This window comes from Podarcis filfolensis (genome assembly GCF_964270895.1).
Source record: "Podarcis filfolensis genome assembly, chromosome: 15".
Classification (NCBI taxonomy): Eukaryota; Metazoa; Chordata; class Lepidosauria; order Squamata; family Lacertidae; genus Podarcis; species Podarcis filfolensis.
Window position 1 is genome coordinate 13,729,038 of NC_139618.1, and position 25,826 is coordinate 13,754,863.

Sequence of the window (25,826 nt, forward strand, 5' to 3'; positions counted from 1 at the left end):
AACTCCCTCCCGCAGGAGGCAGTAATGGCTGCTAACATGGATGGGTGGCTTTGAAAGCGGATGAAACAAATTCGTGGAGGAGAAGGCGGTCCTTGGCTACTAGCCACAATGGCTATGCTCTGCCTCCACGATCGGAGGCAGCAATGCGTCTGAATACCAGGTGCTGGAAGCAATAGAAGGAGAGAGGGCACCTGGTTGGCCACCGTGAGAACAGGATTCTTGGCAGGATCTTCTTATGCTCACCTTCCTAAATACCCTGTGGCCGAAACACTCCCTCTGACCCGGCTGATGGCTGGGAATGCATGGAAAGCTCTCTTCCGACAGCATCATCCAGCGACCCTATAGGCACCCTATAGCACCCACAGCTGGTCTGACGTCCTTCTGAGCTTTATGGCCCCAATCCACACCTGCTGCTAAAGAGAAACTCACAGGGGTGAAACTGTGAAGCCTTTAGCTGTTTTCTCTCTCTCTGTGTACCTCTCTCTCTCTCTCTCTCTCTCTCTCTCTCTCTCTCTCTCTCTCTCTCTCTCTCTCTCTCTCTCGACAGAACATGTCAGGCTTTGTGACCCTGTGGATCTCCTGCAATCAGTAGCAGGAGATTTCCAACCCCCCCTTCTCTCTATCCTCACACATACACGCACACAGAGGCTGTTCTCTCCATCCAAGCTGACTTCCCTGCATTGCAAGAAAATATAGGAAGGGGGGGTGGGGAGGAGAAGAATCTATTTCTCATTTTTGTTGGAGGGGGGGAGGAAAATAAAAAAAACAACAACCCAGATCAGATGAGAGAGAAATTGTTTCAACTGTAGAACCAGCCTCCTTCCCTTTACCATCGCAGGTTTCGTTTTACCAGATTATTATTTTTTGCCTCCAAGTAAGCGCTGCAGCCCCCCAGTTCTCTGCAATATATATATATATTATACACCGATCCGAGCTGCCCCCTCCCCCAACAACTCCAAAACCTTCCAAGATCTGCGTGAGGATACTGAATGGAATATCTTTCCTTCTCTGCAACCAGCAGGCACCCCCCGTTTTTTCAAGGATTTGGGACCCATCACTGGAGACACCGCCTGGGGGGGCGAGTGTCCTTGGCCTCCTCGTCATCTCTGCAAGGTAAAGGGTGGGCTTTGGGGTTGGGGTGGGTGGGAGGAAGGCGGCGAGGGGGAGGAGGAGGGCTCCCCCTTCCCGAGGGGCGCCCATCTATGGGGAGGTGGAGCAAAGGGCGCTGCACAGGTGAGATGCACCAGATGCACCTGTCCTATGGACTCAGCGCAGCAGTGACGGGTGGGAGGATTCTAGCTGATGCTCAAAGTTAAAACCGTGCACCTGGAAGGAGTTGATGGGGAGGGATTGTTATTACTCTCTCATCAGGATGGGGTGTGTGTGTGTTAGGGCCAAGGACCTAGTTTTGGGTGTCCCCCCCCCCAGAAGCCAAACCGGGGGTGCATTTGAAAGTCCTGTGACTGTGACTGTGGCTACCTGTTCAGCCAAGGAAACTCATACCTGTTTCCACAGATGCTGCACCTCCCTGCTTTCTCCAAAACCATCACTTTCTTCAAAGGGGGTCTTGTGCCCCCAGCTGTAGCGTGGTGGTACAGTTACTCTGGCATCACAGAAGGGGTCTGTGTGGAAGTCAAGTGGTGGGTCTTGTGTGGGTTTTGGGCTGCTCAGTTTCCCTGCAAGCATAGAGAAGACCGACTTGAAGCAAGAGAGGCCTTCACTCCTGGCACATGAAGCCCCATACCTTAAATTCCACTGTGATGCTCGCCAGCTCAGCCCTTAAACCGCAAGCGGGTTATCACACGAGGCCTGCTGAGTCTCCCCGACCTCTGGAGCTGGCGCATGGCACATCTTGAATTCCCTTCCTGGGTTGCCAGAGTGGCACCCCCGACAAACACACACTCCCCCCCCGCGCATGGTGTGATGGGCCACATGGTAGCTTGCGTGTGGACAATATGCTCGGCACACTGTGCATGGAGGTGCGTGTGGGTGGGCATTCACCGCCCACATGTTGGGTCCGAGATGTTGTGTGTGGGGAGGTATAATATGCTGCCACAATAACACACATGTAGATGAGTTTGCTCTTCTGGGTGAGGGTCTGTCTGAGATTGTCAGGTGCATTCAGTTTGCCCCCCCCCAAAAAAAGAACAACTTTGGGCCCTTGGTACCTATGTGACAGGTAGGGCCATAGCACCTGGTTTGCAGGCATCCCAGACATCTCTAGGTAGGGCTGGGTGGGACCCCTGTATGAAATCCTGGGGAGTGGCTGCCAGTCAGTGTAGACAATATTGAGCTGCGTGGTCCAATGCGCAGATACAAGGCAGTCTCCTATGTAAGTGCTGTTCTGAACTCTTATACTGAGTCAGAGCGCTGCTCCATTAGCTCTTTAAATTCCTGCACTCTCAAACACTCCGGGGTTTGAGACAAGTCTCTCAACGTAGGGGCACCCCAAGAGCCTGGCTGCTGGATCAACCCCATGTGGGCCCATGGAGCCTAGCACCCTGTTCTCACAGTGGCCAACAAGATGCCTCCTTTGGGAAGCCCACAAGAGCAACAGCACCCTCTCTCTAGTCTGGGATAGCTCAGTCGGTAGAGCATGTGACTCTTAATCTCAGGGTTGTGAGTTCGAGTCCCGCGTTGGGGAAAAGATTCCTGCATTGCAGAGGGTTGGACTAGTTGACCCACGTGGTCCCTTCCAATTCCATGATTCTATGATTATGACCTGCTCTGCACTTATAAGAAATCAACCTGTTAGTGTGGCAGCACCCACATTTTGGAACTGCCTGCCTGTTGACATCAGACAGCGGCTTTTCCTGCACTCCGTTTGGTGCCTCCAAAAAACATTTTTATTTAGGCAAGCCAAAAACAGCATAGAAATGTTTTCCGGGCAAACCAGGGGTGTACATTTAAAAGCATAATTCCTTCTCCTCACCCTCAACTTCACAATGCTCTGGACATGATGCATGATGCACTATGTCTATGTGTGTGTGTGTGTCTCTGTGTATCTGTTTACCAGGCCGCGCATGCTGCCTTCACACACTGCTGCCACAGATCAGCTGACAAAATGTGGCAGCCTCCGTTTGTGAGGATCCATGTGCTCCGGAGGCTGCGCATGGATGGGCTGCCAGGACGGGCGTGTGCTTGTCTTGTCATCCCTGCATATGCACACCTAGCTGTTCTCTGGCATGCAGGTGTGGGCCTCCTAAACTTTGCTGCTGTTCTACACACACACACACACATACACACACCCTGGAGCCGACTTTCAGGTCCAGGTTCTCGATGTGGAGAGACTGACTAACTCCAAAGCAGCTCACTCCAGAGTCCAAAATGCAGGTCATAAACCCAGGGTGGGATCAAGTCCTTTAGAGACCCTAAACACTGGAAATATTCGGCATTCCAGTTTCTGGAAACTGCAGGAGGGGAGAGGGCTGCTCTTGTACTCAGGTCCGGCTTGCCGATTTTCCAGAGGCATCTTGATTGGCAAGTGTGAGAACAGGATGCTGGCCTAGAGGGGCCACTGGCCTGATCCTGCAGGCAGGCTTTTATCTTCTCATGTTATGAAAAAATGCAGTCAAGCTTTTGAGTTTAAGAGGGAAAGGAGGATTAAGGGGCACACCACAGAGGTTTCTAAAAGTGTGCATGGTGTGAGAGAGATTGAGGAGGGAGAACAGACTTTTCCTCCGTCCCTCCATCCTGCTGCAACTTGGCTGGCTGCAGACTCAGGATGAAATAACTTATTCAGCAGCAAACAATTGCTCTGTGGAATTTGTCATCAGGAGCTGTGGTGAGGGCCTTCAGCTTGTATAGATGCATTCTGTTTGTTTTCATTAACCGTTTCTGCACCGCTTTGGGAGGCAGTAACACTTCTGTGAGTACAGTGGGTACCTCAGGTTACAGACGCTTCAGGTTACAGACGCTTCAGGTTGCAGACTCCGCTAACACGGAAGTAGTACCTCAGGTTAAGAATGTTACCTCAGGATGAGAACAGAAATCATGCGGCGGCAGCGGGAGGCCCCATTAGCTAAAGTGGTACCTCAGGTTAAGAACAGTTTCAGGTTAAGAACAGACCTGTGGAACTAATTAAGTTCTTAACCCGAGGGACCACTGTATCCGTGGCTAGAAGCTGCAGGAGGGGAGAGTTCTCTCCTGCTCGAATCCTGCTTACGGGTTTCCCAGCAGAGGCATCTGATTGGCCACTGTGAGAACAGGATACTGCACCAGGTGGGTCTTTGGCTCTTGTTACATTCTTAAGTGGGTAGACACCCCCCAGTGGTTTATACGAATGTCGAAACAGTGTAGTAGTGATGGTGGCAGCAAGCAGGACAACAACAAAAGTTGCTTGGAAAGGGTCTGAGGCAAATTCATAGGGAAGGATAGGCCTACCATCCACACCTGTTTGCTTTGATTGCTGGTATCCAGAGACAGGCTGCAATCTGCCTCTGGTTCCCAGCTGCCGGGTGACAGACAATAAAGAAGGCCTCTTGCCTTTGCACCCTGTTTTATGGGCTCCCAGCAAACCAATCAGAGGTTTGCTAGGAGCCCATAAAACAGGGTGCACTGTGAGCAACAGGATGCTCAGAAATCTGGACCTTCTGTTTGATCCAGCGGGGCTGTTCTTAGCTTGGGCTGAGGTCTCTCTTCTTTCCAGATGCTCGCCATCTTCCCACAAACTTCCAAAAATATCCCCCACCCCTGTATCTGCCAGGTGGCCCTTCCCTCTTCCCTTGAGGTACCTGCTTATTCTCCTGTTACGGTGGGAGTTTGGTGGAGTCTGGCAGAATCCCAGGTGCCCTTGGAATCTTTGAATTCCCCCTGGGCATAAGGCTTCTGCTAGGATGCCAGATACCAGCCTTGGCAGCGGAGAGTCAATGCAGACTTTAAAAGTTGGAGGGGGTGCGAGGAGCACCGAAGGTATTTCGGGAGATCTGTTGCTGGGTTGTCCAAAAAGCCCCATCGCAAAGCCGGAGTTAGCTTGGCAATCTAGTTTTTGTCAAAAGAAAAAAAGAGGTCGTTCATCCCTTGGAAAAGAGGGGGAAAGGAGGACACAGGTTTACATAAGATTTGCATGTGCTGATTTATATGCATAGATGCAAAATTAGAAAGCAGGGCTGTGATTTGAATAGGAACACAAGCCGTCTCACCCTAGTGGGGAAGGTTGTGGGCAGGTGGCCTGCGGGTGCCTCCTCACTTTGTGGTATAGGTGCTCACTGTGGGTGGGAAAATGAAAGCCTCTGCACCGCCAACCCCCACCCTTGGCGCTTCTCCCTCCTTAGGGTTCTTTCTCTTTAAACTGGACTCAGAGCAAGTGCCCCTTCAAACACAGGGCCCCTTCAAACAGAGGACGGGGAGGGGGGCAGTCCAGTGTGACCTGGATTCTTTGGCAGAAGGAAATTCCATTTATGTTTGCAGACTAGAAGAAAATGTAAACATGTGCACATATATGTATATTTAGGTAAAGGAGCCTTGGACAGTTACGTCCAGTCAAACTTGACTATGGGGTGCGGCGCTCATCTCGCATCAGATATGTCTGTCGATAGATAGATAGATGATAGATAGATAGATCGATCGATCGATCGATCGATCGATCAATCAATCAATCAATTGGACACTTGTAAACAACACGTGCAGCATTTCAAAAGTCCAGGGGGACAGGTTTGTGCCCTGAGCAGCTTGGAGTCTAAACCGGCCTTTGCTTCCCTGTGACCTCCAAAATGTTTTGGACTAAAACTCCCATCGGCTCCTCAGAACATCTAGAGGACATCACAGAGGCTGCCTGATATTGCATTGGCCCATTGGCCCATCTGGGACACTGCCTGCCATTGATTTTCTCTCTCTCACTTTCCCTTCAACTATTCTACTCATCCCAGAATTACAGATGCCACCCCGGCTTCTGATTGGGTCCCGGGATGTCTCATTTTGGCTCCCGCGATAGGGTGGCTCCAATAGGCGCCCATTTTGGGGGGGGCATGCTCTCTCGCCAGTCACCTGGCTCCCATGAAAGTGTGGCCCTCAAAATCACCCATTTTGGGGAGTGTGGCCCTGAAAGGAATGTTATGATTTTCCTCTGCAACATGTTGGAGGGAATGCTCTCATAAGAAGGTAGGAAGGACCTAGCAGCTGGATCAGGCCCAAGGCCCATCTTCTTGAGTCCAAATGCCGGTGATGAGTGTAACTAGAGACACAAACAGGTGGAGCATCAAATGTGAAATTTATTATTATTATTATTATTATTATTATTATTATTATTATTATTATTATTATTACTACTACTATTATACCGCCCTATACCTGCAGGTCTCATGGTGCTTACAACATAAACTCACAATATAAAAACACAAATCCATAATAAATTTTACCTTTCTGCAGCCAGTTTGTTTCAGAACATACTCACCACAACTCCTGCCCTCTATCCAGACAGATAAGAGGCATTATCGGAGTTCAAGGACACTAAGGGAGGGGTTTTTTTGGCAGGGTCAGTAAGGGGTGTGGCTGGGGAGGGGTTTGGCCTGTAAGGAGGTGTCCCAAGGGCCAGATAGAGTGGCCTGGGGGGCCACATTTGGCCTGCAATTCCCCATCTCTGACCTATAGCAAGGTCAGGGACCCCGTGGCCTTCCAGACTCCAATTCCCATCATCCCTGACCATTGGCCATAGTGGCTGGGGCTGACGGGAGTTGGAGTCCAAGGGCATCCGCTGTGCCTCAGATGTTCCCCACTTCTGAGCTATGGCAAGGGCAAAGAGGCGTGTGGGAAATATTTGAACTGCATGACGGGAGTAGTTAAAGGGAACTGAAAGTGAGCGGCTACCCATTCAGAAATCCCAGCCCTTAGACTCCACTGTGGAAAGGGAGATTCTTGGAACTGTAGAGTTTTATGGATTTATAGAGAGCAGGTGAGAGCAGTTCATTCCAGCGGCCTCCTAAATTAACACGTCGCTGACTTGATTGCATCAGAAAGATCTGTACAAGCAGATTACATTAAGCACAGAGGCAGCAGTGATAACACCAGGAGTTTAATTAACTTCAGCCGGGCTTGTATTTTTTGAAATAAATATCAGGCATTGCCAGGTGTGGCAGAGTCAAGAGGGTGGGAGCAGGGTTGCCACCTTTTCCTCCGCTGGTGCTCTTGTGCAGTTATTCCACAGGTGAAGTTTGCCCTACAGATGCAGAGGTGTTACCAATTTTACTTTTGCCTGCCTGGTAGGTGTCAATGAGGGAGTGTCCATTTCTTGGCTTCTTCCAAAGTTTGATTAGGAAACTTTTATTCATTTGAGATGGGGGTAGAGAATCTGTAGTCCTCGCACTGTAAGACTACAACTTCCATCAGCCCCAACCAGCATGGCCCATGGTCAGGGATGATGGGAGCTGTAGTCCTTCCACATCTGGAGGGGCACAGCTCCCCCACTCCTGATTTCAAATATTTGTATCCCACTTCTGAGGAGACATATGGGGAACCTTTGGCTCTCCTTATGTCGCCGAGTTGTAGTTCAGAATCTCCTCACAAAGCATCAAACATTAGTGGACAGTAGCCAGACCAAAACCTCTTTAATTATAGAAATTTAACAAATAAATAAAGGTCTTCAGCCTTTTAAATCATGCTGAAAGCATTGGAATTAGTCAGCGTGTTAAAAAACCACAGTCTACCTGGCACAGATGATAAGCAGAATAAAACAGCACCACTGTGTCAGCAGCCCACCTGAAAACCTCCTCACAGCCCACCAATGCGGGGCTACCCCCAGGCAGTCTCTGTCCGATTGGGTCACTTTGCACGTGGACAGGGCCTCAAATACAAATCCTCCAGATAATGCAGCCCCATACAATTTAGGGGAGGTGTGGGGAACCACACACCCAGAGGCCAAATGCGGCCCTCCAGGTCTTTCTGCTTGGCCCTCGGTACTTCCTCCCCGGCGCTGCATCTCATCTTGAGCGTTCTTGCCTGGCTGACATGTGCCTATTGCTTACGCAAGACCAGTTGCGGTGTTGTTTGTTTCTTGTTTTTCACTGCCCACCTTTCATCCAAGGTCCCAGGGAGCGTTACAGCAGTCAAAACACAATATTAAAAAGGGTTTCACACAACTTATAATCACAGAAATAAGGTGGCTCCTAAAAATATACACCTCAGGTTCAAAAGGCCCAGGCCAAAATCCTCAGGAAACTGTACAGATGCACCTCTGTGGAGAGGGAGTTCTACAGCTTAGGGGTCACCCCAGAGAAGGCCCTCTCTCCCAAGCCTCTGAGGGCAGAGGAGCTACCCAAAAGGCCCTGCCTCTGCCAATCTCAGCATCGGAAAGGGTCTGTGAGGAAAGGAGAGGTCTTTCAGTTATTGAGAAGGTGCTGGGCTGGTTCCTGTCTCAGCACTCCCCATGGGGTGCCACGCTCTCGAAGACCCTCCACTCTTTTTTTTTTTAATTACTAAATTTGTATACCACCCTTCTTCTGAAGGTCACAGGGCGGTTCACAACATAAAACTACAAAACAAGAACCCGAAATGCAAGAACACAACCAAAAGCAGACCAATAACACACACAGACACACCCGTCCCACACCTGACTACAACTCCTCACCCACAATAATACAATAACCAGACTTAACATGGACACTGGTACCAGAGCCTGCAATAAACCCAGATTGCTGCCACATACACCCGGACAACACCATTACTGGCCCCAACAACATCAAACATACCATCTCAGGACTATTTAATTGCTCATCTTCTAACATTGTGTATGCCATCAAATGCCAACAGTGCCCTTCAGCTCCCTATATTGGACAAATAGGCCAAACCCTACGCCAAAGGATAAATGGACATAAATCTGATATCAGGAATCGCAAGACAGAGAAACCAGTAGGAGAACACTTCAGTCTCCCAGGACATTCTATACAAGATCTCAGAGTAGCTGTCTTATTACAAAAGAATTTCAGAAATAGACTGGAAAGAGAAGTTGCTGAATTGCAACTTAGTACCAAACTTAAAACCAGGGAGATACCTGGTCTCAATAGAGACACTGGATTCTTATCTCGTTATACATGATATAGCTATTTTTAGCCATCTCACCCCTTGCTTTTTCCTGTAAGACCAATTGCAGTCTTTAACAGTCGTCAACAGGTTTACCACACCTATCAGCCAATCACCCATCTCCCACCACCCTTCTGAGTAATACCCCTCCCCACCCTCTCACTATATATAAGGATCTGGTGACTTCTGTTTCAGTGTATCTGAAGAAGTGTGCATGCACATGAAAGCTCATACCAATAACAAACTTAGTTGGTCTCTAAGGTGCTACTGGAAGGATTTTTTTTATTTTGTTTCGACTACGGCAGACCAGCACAGCTACCTACTTGTAACCCGTCCCACAAACACATTTAAAAGGACATAATAGAGTGTCTGTTTTTCTGTTCTTGTTGAAATGCATTTTATTTATTCAAGGTATTTTCAGCTGCTTTTAAGAGCAGAACGCCCTCAGAAAGTGACATGCAAGGGAGGGGAAGATGGAGTACGAGAGGGAAAATAGCCCCAGCAGAACAGAAGCAGAAGCTGCTCTGGGAGATGGAGCTATTTATGACTCCTGTGAGATGGGTGTTTGTCTGTGATGCGGGTGAGGCTGTGGGTTGGCTGCCACGCCTGCTTTTCAGGGATGCCCTCCACGTGTATCCAGTCCCCGCCCCCAAGAGGTTGCCATGGAGCCCCTGTTGGGACCCAGAAAGCTTAGCCAGCCCTGCATTTGTTGCAGCTGCATAGAGGAAGGTCTTCTAACAGGGCCGGCCCTCCCATGAGGCAAAGCAAAACAGTTGCCTCAGGCGGCAGATTCTGAGGGGCGGTGACTAGATGGAGCAAGGTTATGGCTGGCCTGCGCCTTTCCTTCTAGTGGAAGATGTTGAAGTGAGATCCCACTGCTACTCTGGTCAGCATGGCAGCAAAATGTGCTGGTGTCAGCCTAAGACCTGCCTAAATGTTGGAGCAGAAGGGGCAAAGTCCATTGGAAGGTTGTTTAGGGGCCATCACGGATAAGGCGCTGCATTTTGTGTGTGCCAACCCAGCTGATTATACAGTGACCATTCAAGAAGAGTCGGGGAGGGGGAGTTGTAGTGCAGTGGTTAGAGTATCTGCTTTGCATGAGGAAAATCCCAGGTTCAATTCCCAGCATATCCAGGCAGGGATGAAAACAACCCCTGTCTGGGACCTTGGAGATCTTCTGTCAGTCACTGCAGAAAATACTGAGCTAGATGGAGCAACTGTCTGATTCAGTATAAGTCTGCCACAGGTCCAGGATTTCCTGGACGTTACCAGGATTTCAAAGTCGGAAGTGACGTCCGGAGGGAGGGGGATTTCTGGAAGGCGGCGGTTTGTCCTGAATCTTCAGCAAGTAAATCGAAAAATCATGTTTTGGGGGTTCAACAGCTTTCATGGTGTCCTTGTATTTACTTTTTGAAGTATGGCAAGCCTAATAAGGCACCTTTCTGTGTTCCTAGATCTCAGCATGTGAGCAGGATTATATGGGTATATATATCTTAGCAGTGCTTTTTTCCTAGGGGGGGACGCAGGGGTATGCATACCCCTAAACATTTTGTGAATTAAGTTTGGCCTCACCGAGGGGCAGTATTTCAATATGAGTAGGGAAATGAGAGTACCCCTAAATATTTTTTTAGAAAAAAAAGCACTGTCTGTCAGTCACTTTACCCTACCCAGGGCAGCCCAAAGGGGCTTACAACCAACTGAATGCACAGTAAACCTCACACAGATACATTAAACCAAGAGGAAAGATAAAAACATCCCATCCACTTCTAAAAGAAAATTAAATGAGGATGGGGAGAAGAACCCTGTACGCCATCTTGAGCTCCTTGGGGGAAAAGGTTGTATATAGAACCTGCATGTTGTCCTATATCTAAAGGCCTATACCTCCCGTTGTCCTATATCTAAAGGCACACAGTGAGGGAGAGAGAGAGCTAGCGCTGGACCTGGCAGACTCCTGGTCTGGCCCTGCGTGCCCTTGTCTCCTGTTCCTCCGCCTGACGTGGTTTCTCCTGGTCTTCCAGTGACGGGCCAAGCCGGAGAGGACATGGTTGCTGACTGTGGCTGACATCGCAGCTGCCGGAATATGCAGCCCGGGGGCCTTCCTGGCAGCGCAAAGGCAGCGGACTGCGCTGAGGAGCCGATCGCCACGTCGCGCAGGAGGGCCACCGCGGCCGGGAGGCATGGTGACAACGTTCAAGGTGGCAGTGCTGGGAGCTCAAGGGGTCGGGAAGAGCGCCATTGTCCGCCAGTTCCTCTACAACGAGTTCAGCGAGGTCTGTGTCCCCACCAAGACCCGACGCGTCTACCTGCCCGCTGTGGTCATGAACGGCCACGTCCACGACCTGCAGATCATGGACTTTCCCCCAATCACGGCGTTCCCAGTAAACACCTTGCAGGTAGGTCTCCCTCGCCTGCTCAGGCCTGCAGAGGACGGCTCTGCCAGGAGGGGGCAGCAGAGGACGGCCCATTGTCTGCCATCACCATCTCCTGTGGGAGCCAGACCAGATCCATAGTTTTCCATCTCTCTTCACAGGGGACTCTGGAAATTGTAGCTCTGGAAGAGTAACAGGCTTCCAAACAACCCTCAACAACTTCCAACCATTCTTTGAGGGAAACCATTTGTACTGAAAGAGGCATGGCAGTGCTTTAAATGTATGGCATGAGTCTGTCTGGAGTTTCAGTGTCCAAATGCGTCTTCATGCACACAGAGAAACAGCTATGCCAGGAACAAGGTTAATTCTGAATCCTTCTCCCAGACACGCTAGCTTTCTACATGCAAGGAGTGATACGAATCTCCACTTGCCCGCAGCATGTCCGTTCCTGGCCACATGCACAGCGTACATTTAGAGAACTAGGATGCCAGTTTAAACAGTTGTGGCTTCCCCCAAAGAATCATGGGAGCTGTAGTTTCTTAAGGGTGCTGAGAGTGGTTAGGAGGCCCTGACCCCCCTTTAGATAGCTACTATTTCCCAGAGTTCCTTGAGAAGAGGGATTAATTGTTAAACCACTCTATATTAGGGGAAAGTACTCATAGAAATCCCATTCTTAATAATAGTACCAGGCCTGGTCCACTGATGAGGCAGGGTAAGGTGCTCACCTGAACTGCGGAAGCCAAGATGCAACACCCGCCTTGCCTCCGCCACCTGCCCCACCAACTCTGCCACCAGCATTGGTTTCTAGCAAGATCTCACCGAAACCTTGTGAGATCTCACAGAGCACATGAGGGCTCACAAGACTTCAGCAAGATCTCACAAAATCTCACCAGACGTCGGTGTTGCTGCTGGCGCTTTGTGGGCATGCAGTGCAGGTAAAAGAGGTGTGAGGCAGGTGGTGAGGTGCAGGGGCACAGCATGGGGTGGGAGCAGGAAAGTCGTTGCCCCAGGGGCAGGATTTTGAGGGGGCACAAACCAGGCGCCCCTATGCGGGGATCCCTGTCCTGCCCTGCCTGCCGCTCGGAGTTCCTGGGTTCTTGAGCCCAGCCAGCCTTGCTGCTGTGGCCCCAGACCCCTCACACCTGGCCAGTATTAAGTAAAGGTAAAGGGACCCCTGACCATTAGGTCAGTCGTGACCGACTCTGGGGTTGCGGCGCTCATCTCGCTTTATTGGCCGAGGGCAGTATTAGGGGGGGCACCTGCCAAGGGCCGCATCGGCCAGCTGGGCTCCCCGCTGCACTTGCAGGCAATGCAGCATGGCCCCAGGAACCCCCCATGCCCCACTCCTGCCGGTAGGGAGTGCCTTGTTTTGATTTCATGTAAGCATCTCTCGCAGCCTTTTGGGCTGAAAAAGGGGCCACAAAAGCTCTAAATATAGAAATAATAGATAAATAGACGTGGCATGGCTGACTGGTAAGAACCCTGATCAGGAACACACACACCCGACGCAACCTTTGGTTGTAGGTCCCCCATATAATAAGGTAATAACTACGTTGTCAGTTGCCAAAGATCTGGTAAACTGCCCTTTTATCCATGCCCATTTTCAGAGCAGGATTAATTCTACAGCTTCAGCCTGAGAACATAACTTCAAAAGCCTCGCCTTTACCTTTCCTTTCTTAAAATGATGGTCCCTTGTTTATAGAGTCACAATGGAGAGAGATAAATCTCTGGGTAGCCTTTCTAAGGCTTGACACCCACAGTCTCCAATTTCCTAGCAGGGGTTTGGAAGACTCATTGCCTACCTATTTATTTAAAACAGGAAGTCTTAGTTTGCCTTCGTGCATTGACAGTGGGCTTCTCAGTGACACCTGTGCGGAGCTGGAAACTGGACCAGGTAGATCTGTCGGAGAGCTCTTAGGTTTTTGTTGATCTTGATGGCTAGGAATGAAACCTCCATGTTCAGAGGCAGTCTACCACCCATGGGTAAACTGTGGGAGAGGACGATTGTCTTCAAGCCTTGTGGGAGGAGGCACCAAATGGGCCACTATCTAGAAAGTCTGATGATGATGATTTTCTTCTCATTATCTTCTTATTATTTGAAAGCCTCATGCCGGGGGCCAAATGTGGCCCTCGGAACTCTCTCTCAGGCCCCTCCCCTCCCCGCCTCTTCTTCACACCCCACATGCTTTTGTCAGGCTAGGATGGGTCCTTGAACTCTGACGAAGCCTCTTGCTTGCTGGCCTGGATGGATGGATGATAGAGAAGGGTGTGCGCTAAAGGGGAAATAAATGCTCCACCCCTTTTGCCTCTGGCCCTGCAAGTGCTGTCTGGGGCTGATGGGACCTGCAGTCCAACCACATCTGCAGGGCGCCAGCTTGGCCAAGGCTGTTTTGCAGCAATATACAGTGGTACCTCGGTTTTTGAATGTCTCCATTGGTGAACAATTCAGTTTTCAAACGCCATAACCCCGGAAGTAAATGCTTTGGTTTTCAAACTTGCCTCGGAAGTCCAGCATGCCACATGGCTTCTGTATTGAGTTTTTCGTATTGATGCTTCCGTACTGAGTTTTTGGTTTTCAAACGTTTCGGAACTCGGATGGTCTTCCAGAACAGATTACATTCGAAAACTGAGGTACAACTGTACAGTGCTACCTCGGTTTACGAACTTAATCCATTCCAGAAGCCCGTTCTTAAACCAAATCCGTTCTTAAACTGAGGCGTGTTTTCCCCTCATGAGGCCTCCTGCCGTTGGTTGATGCCCTTCCACTGTTCAGCTTCCGTTCATAGACCAAGGTAAAGTTTGCTAACCGGAACACCTACTTCCGGTTTTGTGGAGTTCATAAACCGAATAGTTTGTTAACAGGGCTGTTCGTAAACCGAGGTACCGCTGTACATGTTAAGCTGTAATTTGCAGTTCGCAACAGAAACCGTAAACTGGCATTGAACGGTTCAGCCTGAATCTCCAGGTGGCTGCAAGGAACCTGCCACTATAGAGGCAGCATCTCTCATCCCAGGCAGTGGCATAGCGTGGGTGGCTGGTGCCCAGGGCGGGGCAAGTGTTGTGCTGCCCTGGTGAACCAAGCAGCGGTCAGTCCCTTTGCTGGCCAGAATCTAATGAAGGATTGTCTCTCCTTGCAAACTAACCCCACCCTGGGAGCCTGTATAAAGAAGCTGTGTCGACTCGCCCTCCTGTCCTTGCCTCAAGGCGCTCTGGGCAGTGCAAGTGGCTCCAGCAGTGCTTTTCCACCTTTCTCTTCCTCCCTTCTTCCTCGGTGGGCGCTGGCACCACCCTCCCCCTCCCCCTTCCTCCCTCTCAGCTGACCCAGGGGCGGCCATGTTTGGGCCTCTTTTCAATGGCCACAAGGAGAAGGAGATGCTGCCCCCGCCTGGCTTGGTCATGGCTTGCCTCCCCGTGGCTCTGGCCTTGATGAGGGAGCCTGTCAAGGGGGCAGCTAGTTGCTCCTCCCTGAGAAATTTGCACCCGGGGCCACAACCCACGCTATGCCAATGACCCCCCAGCCAGGTTCCGGGATGCAGGATGACGTCTCTCATTCTCCTCTCCTGCCCTGGAAAGGGTGCGTCTTCCTGGGGGGAGTGCGGAGGAGCAGGTGACGAGGAAGATTTGCGTGCGGGAAGAAGGAAAGGTCACCGAATGAGGCAATCGGAAATAGCACAGGATAAATGATCAACAGAGGCATATGGCGGGGACAAACTGGATTGGGCCCATGCCTTGGAATGCAAATGGGTGGGTGGGTGTGATGCAGGAGCAGATGGAGGCTTGTGGGGGGGGGCAGGAGGAGAAGCTTTGCTGGAGATGGTGACATTGTTGGGCAGGACCCATAAGGAGGCAGCCTGTCAGAGAGGAGGGGAAGGAATCTTGTTTTCTGCCACATTGAGAAAGGGGGAAAGGGGGGAATTTGCATCCATCGCTCCACCCACTTTCGTCTCTGGCCCTGCCCACCACTGATGTGTGGCCCCCGGGAGTTCACACACAAAGGAATGCGGCCCTCTAGCTGGACAGTACTTCCCTCCCCTGGCCTTATACAGTGGTACCTTGGGTTACAGACACTTCAGGTTACAGATGCTTCAGGTTACAGATTCCGCTAACCCAGAAATAGTACCTCGGGTTAAGAACTTTGCATCAGGATGAGAACAGAAATTGTGCGGTGGCAGCACAACGGCAGAGGGAGGCCCCATTAGCTAAAGTGGTACCTCAGGTTAAGAACAGTTTCAGGTTAAGACGGACCTCTGGAACGAATTAAGTACTTAACCTGAGGTATCACTGTAGAGTCATACTTTGCTTATCGAACTTCATCCATTCTGGGAGTCTGTTTGACTCCCGAAACCATTCAAAAACCAAGGCGTGGCTTTCGATTGGCTGCAGGAGCTTCCTGCGCTCAATCAGAAGCCGCGTCGGACGTTTGGCTTCCAAGAAACGTTCACAAACCAGAACACTGACTTCCGGGTTTGCGGCGTTTTGTACGACGACTAAGCCGTTCGAGAACCAAGGTACGGCTGTAGATCAAAGTAGCACTGGGAATCAGGCTTTGAGAAGAAGAACCAAAGACGAGCCCGGCTTCATCAGGCGAGTGGCCCATCTCGTCATGGAATCCTTGAAACATAGAATTGTGGCATTTGAAGGGATCCCGATGGCCATCTAGTCCAACCCCCTGCCTTGTTCCATCATCCTCTTCTCACAGTGGCCAAATAGATGTCTGTTTTCTGGGAAGCCTGCAAGCAGGACCAGAGCACAAGAGCCCTCTCCCCTCCTGTGGTTCCTGGCAACTGCTATTCACAAGTATTGCTGCCTCCAGCTGTGGAGGCAGGACAGAGCCATCGTGGCCAAGCAGTAGCAGCCCTCTCCTCCTCCATGAATTTGCCCAACCTTTTTCCAAAGCCATCTAGGTTGATGACCATCCTAGCCTCATGTGGGAGGGAGTTCCCCAGTTTAACTACACTATGTGCTGCTAGTAGCTATCGACGGCTTTCTCCTCCTTTTTATGGCCTTCTCCATAAATGGCCGTATAATAATAATAATAATTTATTATTTATATCCCGCCCATCTGGCTGGGTTTCCCCAGCCACTCTGGGCAGCTTCCTACAAAATATTAAAATATAGTAATGCATCAAACATTAAAAGCTTCCCTAAACCGGGCTGCCTTTAGATGTCTTCTAAAAGTCTGGTAGTTGTTCTCTTTGACATCTGGTGGGAGGGCATTCCACAGGGCGGGTGACACTACCGAGAAGGCCCTCTGCCTGGTTCCCTGTAACTTGGCTTCTCGCAGTGAGGGAACCACCAGAAGGCCCTCGGCGCTGGTCCTCAGTGTCCAGGCTGAACGATGGGGGTGGAGACGCTCCTTCAGGTATACAGGACCCAGGCCGTTTAGGGCTTTAAAGGTCAGCACCAACTCTTTGAATTGTGCTCGGAAACGTACTCAAACGTATAGACTGGTTTGAAAGCCTGTGTACAATACCAGCCAAAATTTCAGAATCCAGAGAGTGAAAGCAAATATCCTATTATTATTATTATTATTATTATTATTATTATTATTATTAGAAATAGGAAGCTGCCTTTAACCAGGCTAATCCATTGGCCCACCCAACCTAGTATTTTTTACTCTGATTGGCAGCAGCTCCCCAGGATCTCCATGCCCAGAAAAGTTTTTCTTAGGAACTTGATCTATTTCCTTTCAGTGGATCCTGCCGCCAGGGTTTGAACACAGCTCTTTCTGTGTGCAAGGCAGGAGAGGGGTTTCTGCTGCTGAAGGATAAGCCCACCCTGCGGAGCTCCTGCCATGAGCCGAATGGATTATGCAAAATGAGAGAGGGGTCTCTCCCCTCCCCCATTCTCCTCTCCACCTTTCTTTTCAATTTGCACTATTTTTAACATGGCTCAGGATTCCAGGTTTCTGGTTTCTCGGGTATTGTTGTTTTTTGCAACCTGAAATTCAGTTTTCTACGTTTTGCAGCAATCTGCAATTATCAGCGTTTTAGTGCAAATTTCTCCTGATTAATGCAGGTTTGACTGACGTATACATGTTTATAAGTGTAGTGGTTCTAGGGGTTGCTCGTGCGTAAATCGACACTACACCTGGCTAGGTTACCTGGGTGAACCCTTTCTGTCTGGACAGCCTCTCACCCGTGGCTGTCTCAATCGCTGGCAGAATCCGTCAGTGGGCGTTTCTTGAACTTCTTCCAGCAAAGAAGCTCTTTGACGCCTAGTCGCCGCCTATTCTCCCTGCGCGGAAGCGTTCCGCGCAGGGAGGGTGTGGGCAGCGGAGGACCTGTGCTCTCCCCGCTGGTCTCCGGCGAGGAGTCATGGAGCCACCTCGCCGATTCCCCCATCTGCCCCCCTTCTCCACTGGTGCTACGCTGAATTCCTTCCCCAGCAGATGGGCTGCTTCTCTCCCTCCCGGGACGCTCTCCTGAACCCCTCTGGAGCCCTCCCTCTCCCTCTGGCTCCGATGGCAGTTCCCTGACAATAAGCATTTCCCCAAATATGACGTATGTTATTTCCCCCCATAATGCATTTTTGGAAACCTAGTTTGGTTGGAGAAACACATTGCAAATTTCGCGTGCATATGACTTTCAAAAGATTGCTGTGTTTTGGTTCCTCTGCTGCGTCAGAAAGTACAAATTGGATAGATTTGGCTTTAAATGAATACTGAATTGGAAACCTCATCCATCCTTACTTTTTGCAAGATTTGGATTGCTTGGGTACAAAGCACTATCATCACCGCCGTTGAAAAAAACAGAATTCACAGGAAAACAGCATGCTGACCCTCCCTTGGAGTTTAGTGACAAAAAGGAATTTGAGATAAGTGTTAAAACATCCTTGGACTACAGTGGAGCCACAGTCACAGATTTTGAACCTACTGACGCTACCAAAGCTTAGAAGACTGGCTTAGTGGTTAGAGTGTCCGACTACGACCGTCTGGGAGAGAGACCAGGGTTCAAATCCCCCTCTCAGCCAAGAAGCCTGCTGGGTGACTGTGGGCTGGGCCCTGTCTCTCAGCTTAACCTACCTCACAGGGTTGTTGTGAGGTTGAAAATGTGGAAGTGGGAACCATGTGACCACCTTGAACTCCTTGCAGGAAAGGTGGGAAGGAAATGTAATGATAAATAAAAACACATTTCATCTAAATATATGGGACTTCTGACATGGGGGGCAACAGCGGCCTTCCAAGCCTCTCTGTCCGGCCCTCAGAACTCTCTCCAGGCCACACCCCTCTCCTTAGACCACAGCCCTCACCAGCCCTGCTTCGGACCCCGAGTGTCTTTGCCTGACTAAAATATGCCCTTGAACTCAAATAATGCATTTTCCTTGCTTGAATGGAGGGCAGGCATTTACAGTGGTACCTCTGGATGTGAACAGGATCCGTTCCGGAGCCCCGTTCGCATCCTGAAGCGAATGCAACCCACGTCTGCGTGGGTCGCGATTCGCTGCTTCTGCGCATGTGCATGATGTCATTTTGAGCATCTGCGCATGCGTGAGCGTCAAAACCCAGAAGTAGCGCGTTCTGTTACTTCTGGGTCGCTGCGGAGTACAACCAGAAAATGCTCAACCCGAAGCATATTTAACCTGAGGTATGACTGTATTTGAATAAAAAGCAGCATAGAAATAGAATCAATCAGTCAGTCAGTCAGTCAGTCAGTCAGTCAGTCAGTCAATCAGTCAGTCAGAGAAGCGTGTGTGTCTAGAAGCTAGAGTTAAAGGTAAAATTTGCATTCCTTGCTCCACCTCGTTTCTGCCTTTAGCCCCACCCAGCATTGGGAGGTTGCTCAGAAGGCAATGTCGCTTTTGGGCTGAAAAATTGTCTCCCACCTGAGATAGATGATAGAATTGTAGAGTTGGGAGGTACTCCGGGGGTCATCTAGTCCAACGCCCTGCAGGACTTCTTCTTCTTTTTTTGGAGGGGGGTCATCACAAGAAGTTGAAGCAGCAGTGGACCTGCATTTTAGATTGTTGGGATGGGGTTGCTGTGACTATCTCAGCCTACTTTGGCAGCAGCAATGAAGCTTGTCTCTCCAGCTAAAAGCAAACAAAGGCTGATGCTTTTCCATGAACTACTCATGGACGCAGCAGACACAGGCTAATGGCTGGTGCCTCCGTACAACAGATCATCTCCCGGAAATAAATGGAATTCATGCTTTTTGGAAAGAGCCTGCAAGGAGCGCGGGTTGGCTCCAGGGCATCTTTTTTCATTGATGGCACAGATGTCCTATATGTGCATGTACAGTAAGCCCACATTTAGCTTTATGCACATGGCAAAAAAATGCAAACATAAATAGAAATGGGGTGAAGTTCCAGGAAAAACAGCTTTGGCAATCCCATCCACCATTGCACTCAATGGGTATTGACTATACACGATTTCAGCTTCAGGCATGATCCCCGGAACATGACCCCCACGTAAGTTGCAAGCTTGCTGTAATTTTTTCCATTCCCATTTTCCTTTAAAATATATGGGGAAATATGTGGCTCAGTGGTAGAGAATCTGCTTGGCATGCAGAATGTCCCAGGTTTTCACTACCAGAAAGAGCACCACGGGCTCCGACTAGAGGCTCTGAGAGTGCAGTGATTCTGCCTTTGGGCTTGCTGTAAGACGCTAGCGAGTCCTCCCATAGTGATAGGTGTTTTTGACACCATGTTGAGTTCCAGCACCTCACACTGCCATTGCCTGAGCTTCTCGGATGTCACAGATGGGTCAGAGTGGTGGCCTAGGGTGAGCTGGAAGAAGCAGGATCTGCAAGCCCCAGGTGTAGCCCTAACATCCCGTTGGGCTGGACTTTCACAATTTCATTCGCTGGGCTTTTGGTGCCAAGGGCAGAGAGAGTGAGGAGAGTGGTATCACATGGAATCCAGGCTGTTCTGCTGTTTCCCAAATGTTCTTTCTGCAAAGGGAAAATGAAATGGATGCTTATAAAACTGGAACAGCGTGACTCTGCGACGGAGGGATTGGGGGCTTTCTAGAGTTGGCACAGCTGGCCACTGAGGGAAGCACTCAAAGAGCGAAAGCAGCTGTGGAGTCAGGAGAGAGCTATCCAGCCTGTGGCTCCAATACTTTGGCCACCTCATGAGAAGAGAAGACTCCCTGGAAAAGACCCTGATGCTGGGAAAGATGGGGGGCACAAGGAGAAGGGGACGACAGAGGACGAGATGGTTGGACAGTGTTCTCGAAGCTACAAACATGAGCCTGACCAAACTGCGGGAGGTAGTGGAAAATAGGAGTGCCTGGCGTGCTCTGGTCCAGGGGGTCTCGAAGAGTCGGACACGACTAAACGACTAAACAACAACAACATCCAGCCTGTGACTCAGTGACTCCAGCAAAGGAGAGTCCACCACATCCGAAGGCAGTCTCTTCTGCCCTCAAACAGCTCTGACCCTTCCAAACTGGGATGCTTCTCCTGACAAGAACATATGGAGAGTCTGGCTGCTGGATCAGGACAAAAAAGGGCCCATCTGGTCCAGCACCCTGGAGCATAGCATCATTCCAGGGCATTGTTGGAGGTGGTGGGAACAAAAAAATGGCTGCCATTCTCCAAATTGTGGCTGTAGAATATTTAAAGAACATCCCACAAAGGCGCTTTCATTTCGTGGGCGGCAGGAGGTGGTTGAGCATTTTCCCCAGAACGAAGTACTTTAAGACAGTTCAATTCCACTCACGTTCTGGCATCCACCACCCACCTCAGTAGGCTGCACCCACTTCAGAGGCCTTCCCTTGCGGCCTCCCCCCTCCCACCACAGGTTTCTTACTACAGTGGTACCTTGGTTCTCAAACACTGCAAACCTGGAAGTAAGTGTTCCGGTTTGTGAACTTTGTTTGGCAGCAGAATGTGCTCTGTTTTGAGTGTTTCGCTTCCAATTTGAGTGCCACACTTCCGTTTTGAGTGCTACGCTGAGGTCTATCTGGTTTTGCTATTTATTTTGTGTTTTTGAGGCTCATTTGTTTTTGTTTTTGTGACCTTGTGGAACCCAGTTCAGCTACTGATTGATTGATTGTTTGACTGCAGTACAGTGGTACCTCAGTTTATGAACTTAATCCATTCCTGAAGTCCGCTCTTAAACCAAATCCATTCTTAAACTGAGGTGCGCTTTTCCTAATGAGGCCTCCTGCCGCCGGTGCCCTTCCACTGTTCAGCTTCCATTCGTAGACCGACGTAAAGTTCACAAACCAGAACACTACTTCTGGTTTTGCGGAGTTCATAAACTGAATACAGTGGTACCTCTGGTTGCGAACGGGACCCACGTCTCCACGTCTGTGCGTGAGCGAGTCGCGATTCGCCACTTCTGCGCATGCACGAGTGGTGAAACCCGGAAGTAACCCTTTCCAGTACTTCCAGGTCACCGCGGGATGCAACCTGAAAATGCGCAACCTGATGCAAATGTAACAAGAGGTATGACTGTAGTTTGTAAACAGGACTGTTCGTAAACCACTGTACATTGTTTCTTGCTTTCGTTTTATGGATCAATGGTCTCCTTAGATAGTGAAATTCATGTTAAATTGCTGTTTTAGGGGTTGTTTTTAAAAGTCTGGAATGGATTAATCCATTCTGTATTACTTTCTATGGGAAAGTGCGCCTTAGTTTTGGAACAGATTCCGGAACAGATTAAGTTTGAGAACCAAGGTACCACTGTACTTAAAGAGAAATTGGAGAGCTGGGCTGTCCCTGAGCTGGGCATTGCTTCCACAATTGAGCTGAAGACTGGGAGTGAACCCTTCCTCCTTGGATTAAGCTGGGGGGGGGGACTGCTGGTGGTGTTACGGTCACGCCCATGGCTCTCTCTGTGTTGTACGTTCCCTGATCCGTCCGTCTCTCCCTCTCTGTCTTGCAGGAGTGGGCGGACGTGTGCTGCAGAGGCCTCCGGAGCGTTCATGCCTACATCTTGGTCTATGACATCTGTTGTTTTGACAGCTTTGAGTATGTCAAGACCATTAGGCAGCAGATCCTGGAAACAAGGTAAAAATATGCCTCTGCTCAACCTCACCTGGGATCTGAATGGAAAAAAGGGGTGGTGGCCGTGGAGCCAGATGTTAATTCAGGGAGACTCAAAATGATGGGTTGTCCCAGTGTGTGGCAGCTGTGAGAAAGGCGCATTTCAGTCCTAGGGAATCATTGAAAATAAAACTGCCAATATTGTAAATGCCATTCTGCAAATCCTATGGTTGCAGCCACATTTGGAATATCCCATACTCAAGGGGAGGAGAAACTGGGGATATCCAACGAATTGCAAAATCCTGGGAGCCTAGACCAGCATCCGTCTTCCCTCCGGCCAATCCCTTCTACTTTATACAGAGTGATTTCCTGCCCCAGGTTTCTCCCCGAGAACAGGGCAAATTCCTGGCTTTATAAACTCTGGTCTTAGATTTCCCATGGCATGGAACCCAAGTGATCTAGGAACTTGGAGTTTCTCAAATCCTGAGAATGGCAAACACAGTCGTATACGCAGCTATATGCGCTTAACTTTCTTAAGAGAATAGAAGGAGAAGGGCAGTTGGAGCCAACAAGAAATAAATGTTCTCAAGTTCTCCAAAGAACCAGGTGTTCTTTGCTGAATCACTATTGCAAGGGACCTGCTGTAACCTAAGTTGTAAGAAGGGAAGAAGAGTGTGCTGGATCAGGCCAATGGCTCATCTGGTACAGCACCCTGTTCTCAGATGCCCCATATGGGAAACCCACAAGCAGAACCCGAACACAACAGCACTGTACCGAACTGCAGTTCTCAGCAACTTGTTGGCAGGGTAGCTAAATTGCAGCTAGGAAGCCAAATCAGGTGCAATACCGACTCTTTTCTTGAAATTAAAACAAATACTTGTTAAAATATTTAAAAAGCTTTTACTTGCAGAACATATAGCCAAAGAAGAATATATGCAAAGTATTTACATTCACATGTTCATCCATGCACGGGCTTTTTTTTTTCTTAGTTGAAGATTGCAGTTTCTTCGCTAAACATTCGAACAAACTGTGCCTTTCTCTCTTTCCAGTACAAGTACTCAGTCGTCTGTACATGGCCCAGGTGGGCCATGCAGTTCCTCCTGAGAGGTTTCCCTTTTCTCCTTCAGAACTTCACCTTACTGCTTCTTTGAGAGAACATCAACTTCTGTACTTCTTTCCACCACATGCATCCACACAGAAATATTAGCACTCCTCTCCTCTATTGTGTTTAGAGAGAGTTATCTAACACTGTCTCTTTTTCAATGTTCATGGAGATGCAGCCATTGTCGTCAAGTCACTCACACACAAAAAAGAATGGAAAATGTATTAAGGTACCTATCATGTGACCAGTGTTAACCAATCACACAAGAGTTACAGGGGAACATTTGAGAATTAAACACACAGCAATGCATTTAAGCATTCCCAACTTCAGTAAATTAAATCACTACACAGCTGTACCTTGGATCTCAAACGCCTTAGCTCCCAAACAAATTGGCTCCCGAACGATCGAGACCCGGAAGTGAGTGTTCCGGTTTTTGAACGTTCTTTTGGAAGCCGAATGTCCGATGGGGCTTCTGTGGCTTCTGATTGGCTGCAGGAGTTTCCTGCAGCCAATCAGAAGCCACGCTTGGGTTTTTGAACGTTTTGGGAAGTCAAACGGACTTCCGGAACGGATTCCATTCGACTTCCAAGGTACGACTATACTTAATACATACGGCCAAAGTTGTTGAGCTGTTTTTCTTTTCTATTTTGGCACAAAATCTACACTTCCCGGCCACATCCGGGAAATTCCAGATGTATGGCAGCCCTAGGTGTAGCAGCCTCTGGGCCTGGCCTCTCTCATTCTCCAACCATTTAGGCTTCTCTTTCCTTCTCTTGGCAGGGTCATTGGCACCTCGGACACACCCATCATTATCGTGGGGAACAAGAGGGACCTTCAGAAAGGGCGGGTCATCCCCCGCTGGAACGTCTCCAACCTGGTGAAGAAGACCTGGAAGTGCGGCTACATCGAGTGCTCGGCCAAGTACAACTGGCACATCCTCCTGCTCTTCAGCGAACTCCTCAAGAGTGTGGGATGTGCCCGGTGCAAGCATGTCCACACCACCATCCGCTTCCAGGGCGCCCTGCGGAGGAACCGGTGCGCCATCATGTGAGACCTTTGAGGATGGGCACCCCCTTCCGTCACTGCCCTCCATCTCCAGAAGTGTTGCCAACACCACTCACCCTCGTGCCATGTGTACAGGAGCCCTTCTTTCCACCCGGAGCGGATGGTGGGAGCAGGAGGTCTCGAGCAACTCTGTTTTACAACAAAGCCTCTCCACCCGCAACCCCCTGGGGGTGTGATCTAGCTTTGGCTGGGGTTTTTTTTGCCGTTGCTGCATCCCCTGGAGCAGCGGATTCGCAGAGGAGACCCGGCTCCTTCAAATGTAAGAGGCCTTTCCCTCGCTTCGGATCACGAACCCGGAATATGAGAGTTCCCAGCAGATGGGACAGAAGCTGCTGGGTGTCATCTGAGATCAAGCCTTTAAGGGGGTGCCCGGTTGCCTCGCGCGACTCCTCGGGTCCCGGATTTCCTGAGTGGATGTTTCTACGGAAAGTGGGAGGGTGTTGGCAGCAGGGCATGTTCTCTCGGTGCAAAGAAAGGAAATCCTGCCTGATCAAAATCTCCCCACAGGAGGGAGGTACCTGCAAGGGACAGGATAATGGGGAGTTAAGGTGACCTTGGATGGAAATGGTTGGGTCTAAGTAACAGGGGCAAAGCAGAGGCAAGGAAGGTGGGGGCAGCTCAGGTCACATCAGCACAGAGATTTGCAAGAGAATCCTTTACTGCGTGGGCTGTTTCAACCAGGACCTGGTTTGCCACTGACCTCTAAGCTCAACAGGGAACCACAGCCAGTTCCTGGGGTACGGTATGTCCAGAGGCATCCACACATTCTATTTTCAGGTCCACGCAATTCATCTTTGGGATACATCTAAAAACCACCAGGAATGGAGTGGCTATGATAACAGCGCATGCATCCTGGTCCTGCTAGCGATCAGCACTAGACATATAGGGCTTGCCCCACTTGTCTGAGTGGTTTTCTGCTTGTTTTCCAGGCATGGGTCTGAGTGTTTTTGCCTTCGACCAGTCACTTTCCCCCAGAAAACCTGCTCTTTAGTGTTAACTCGGAACCAATGGGAATCTGCATAAAACCCCATTGCCATTTGTTCTGATTCTGCGCTAAACTGTGGGTTTCCCACGGAAAGTGTGGCTGAGCCCATAGTTTAAATGCCAGCTTGAACATCGGAAGCTGCCTTCTAGCTGACTCAAACCCATTGGTCCACCTCGCTCAGTACTGTCTATACCAGTGTTTCTCAAACTTGGGTCTCCAGCTGTTTTTGGACTACAACTCCCGTTATCCCTAGCTAGTAAGAGCAGTGGTCAGGGATGATGGGAATTGTAGTCCCAAAGTAGCTGGAGACCCAAGGTTTGGAAACACTGGTCTACACTGACTGGGAGCGGCTCTCCAGG

The 25,826-nt window shown here is 49.8% G+C and overlaps 1 protein-coding gene across 1 annotated transcript; it reads left to right on the top strand.

The window, feature by feature from the left end:
* The first annotated feature begins 612 nt into the window (after window positions 1-612).
* On the top strand, window positions 613-25,227 carry RASL10B (RAS like family 10 member B). The gene is made up of 4 exons (XM_083588057.1): window positions 613-1,113; window positions 11,031-11,405; window positions 22,215-22,339; window positions 24,198-25,227. The coding sequence occupies exons 2-4, from the start codon at window positions 11,190-11,192 to the stop codon at window positions 24,466-24,468; spliced, it is 612 nt and encodes a 203-aa protein (XP_083444183.1). The 5' UTR covers window positions 613-1,113; window positions 11,031-11,189; the 3' UTR covers window positions 24,469-25,227.
* Window positions 25,228-25,826: the final 599 nt, after the last annotated feature.

Excerpts from the sequence above, each read along its gene's own strand:
- RASL10B (XM_083588057.1), top strand. The coding sequence starts at position 11,190 with ATGGTGACAACGTTCAAGGTGGCAGTGCTGGGAGCTCAAGGGGTCGGG. Across the intron at positions 11,406-22,214 it reads TCCCAGTAAACACCTTGCAG|GAGTGGGCGGACGTGTGCTG; the intron begins GTAGGTCTCCCT and ends TCTGTCTTGCAG. Across the intron at positions 22,340-24,197 it reads CAGCAGATCCTGGAAACAAG|GGTCATTGGCACCTCGGACA; the intron begins GTAAAAATATGC and ends TTCTCTTGGCAG.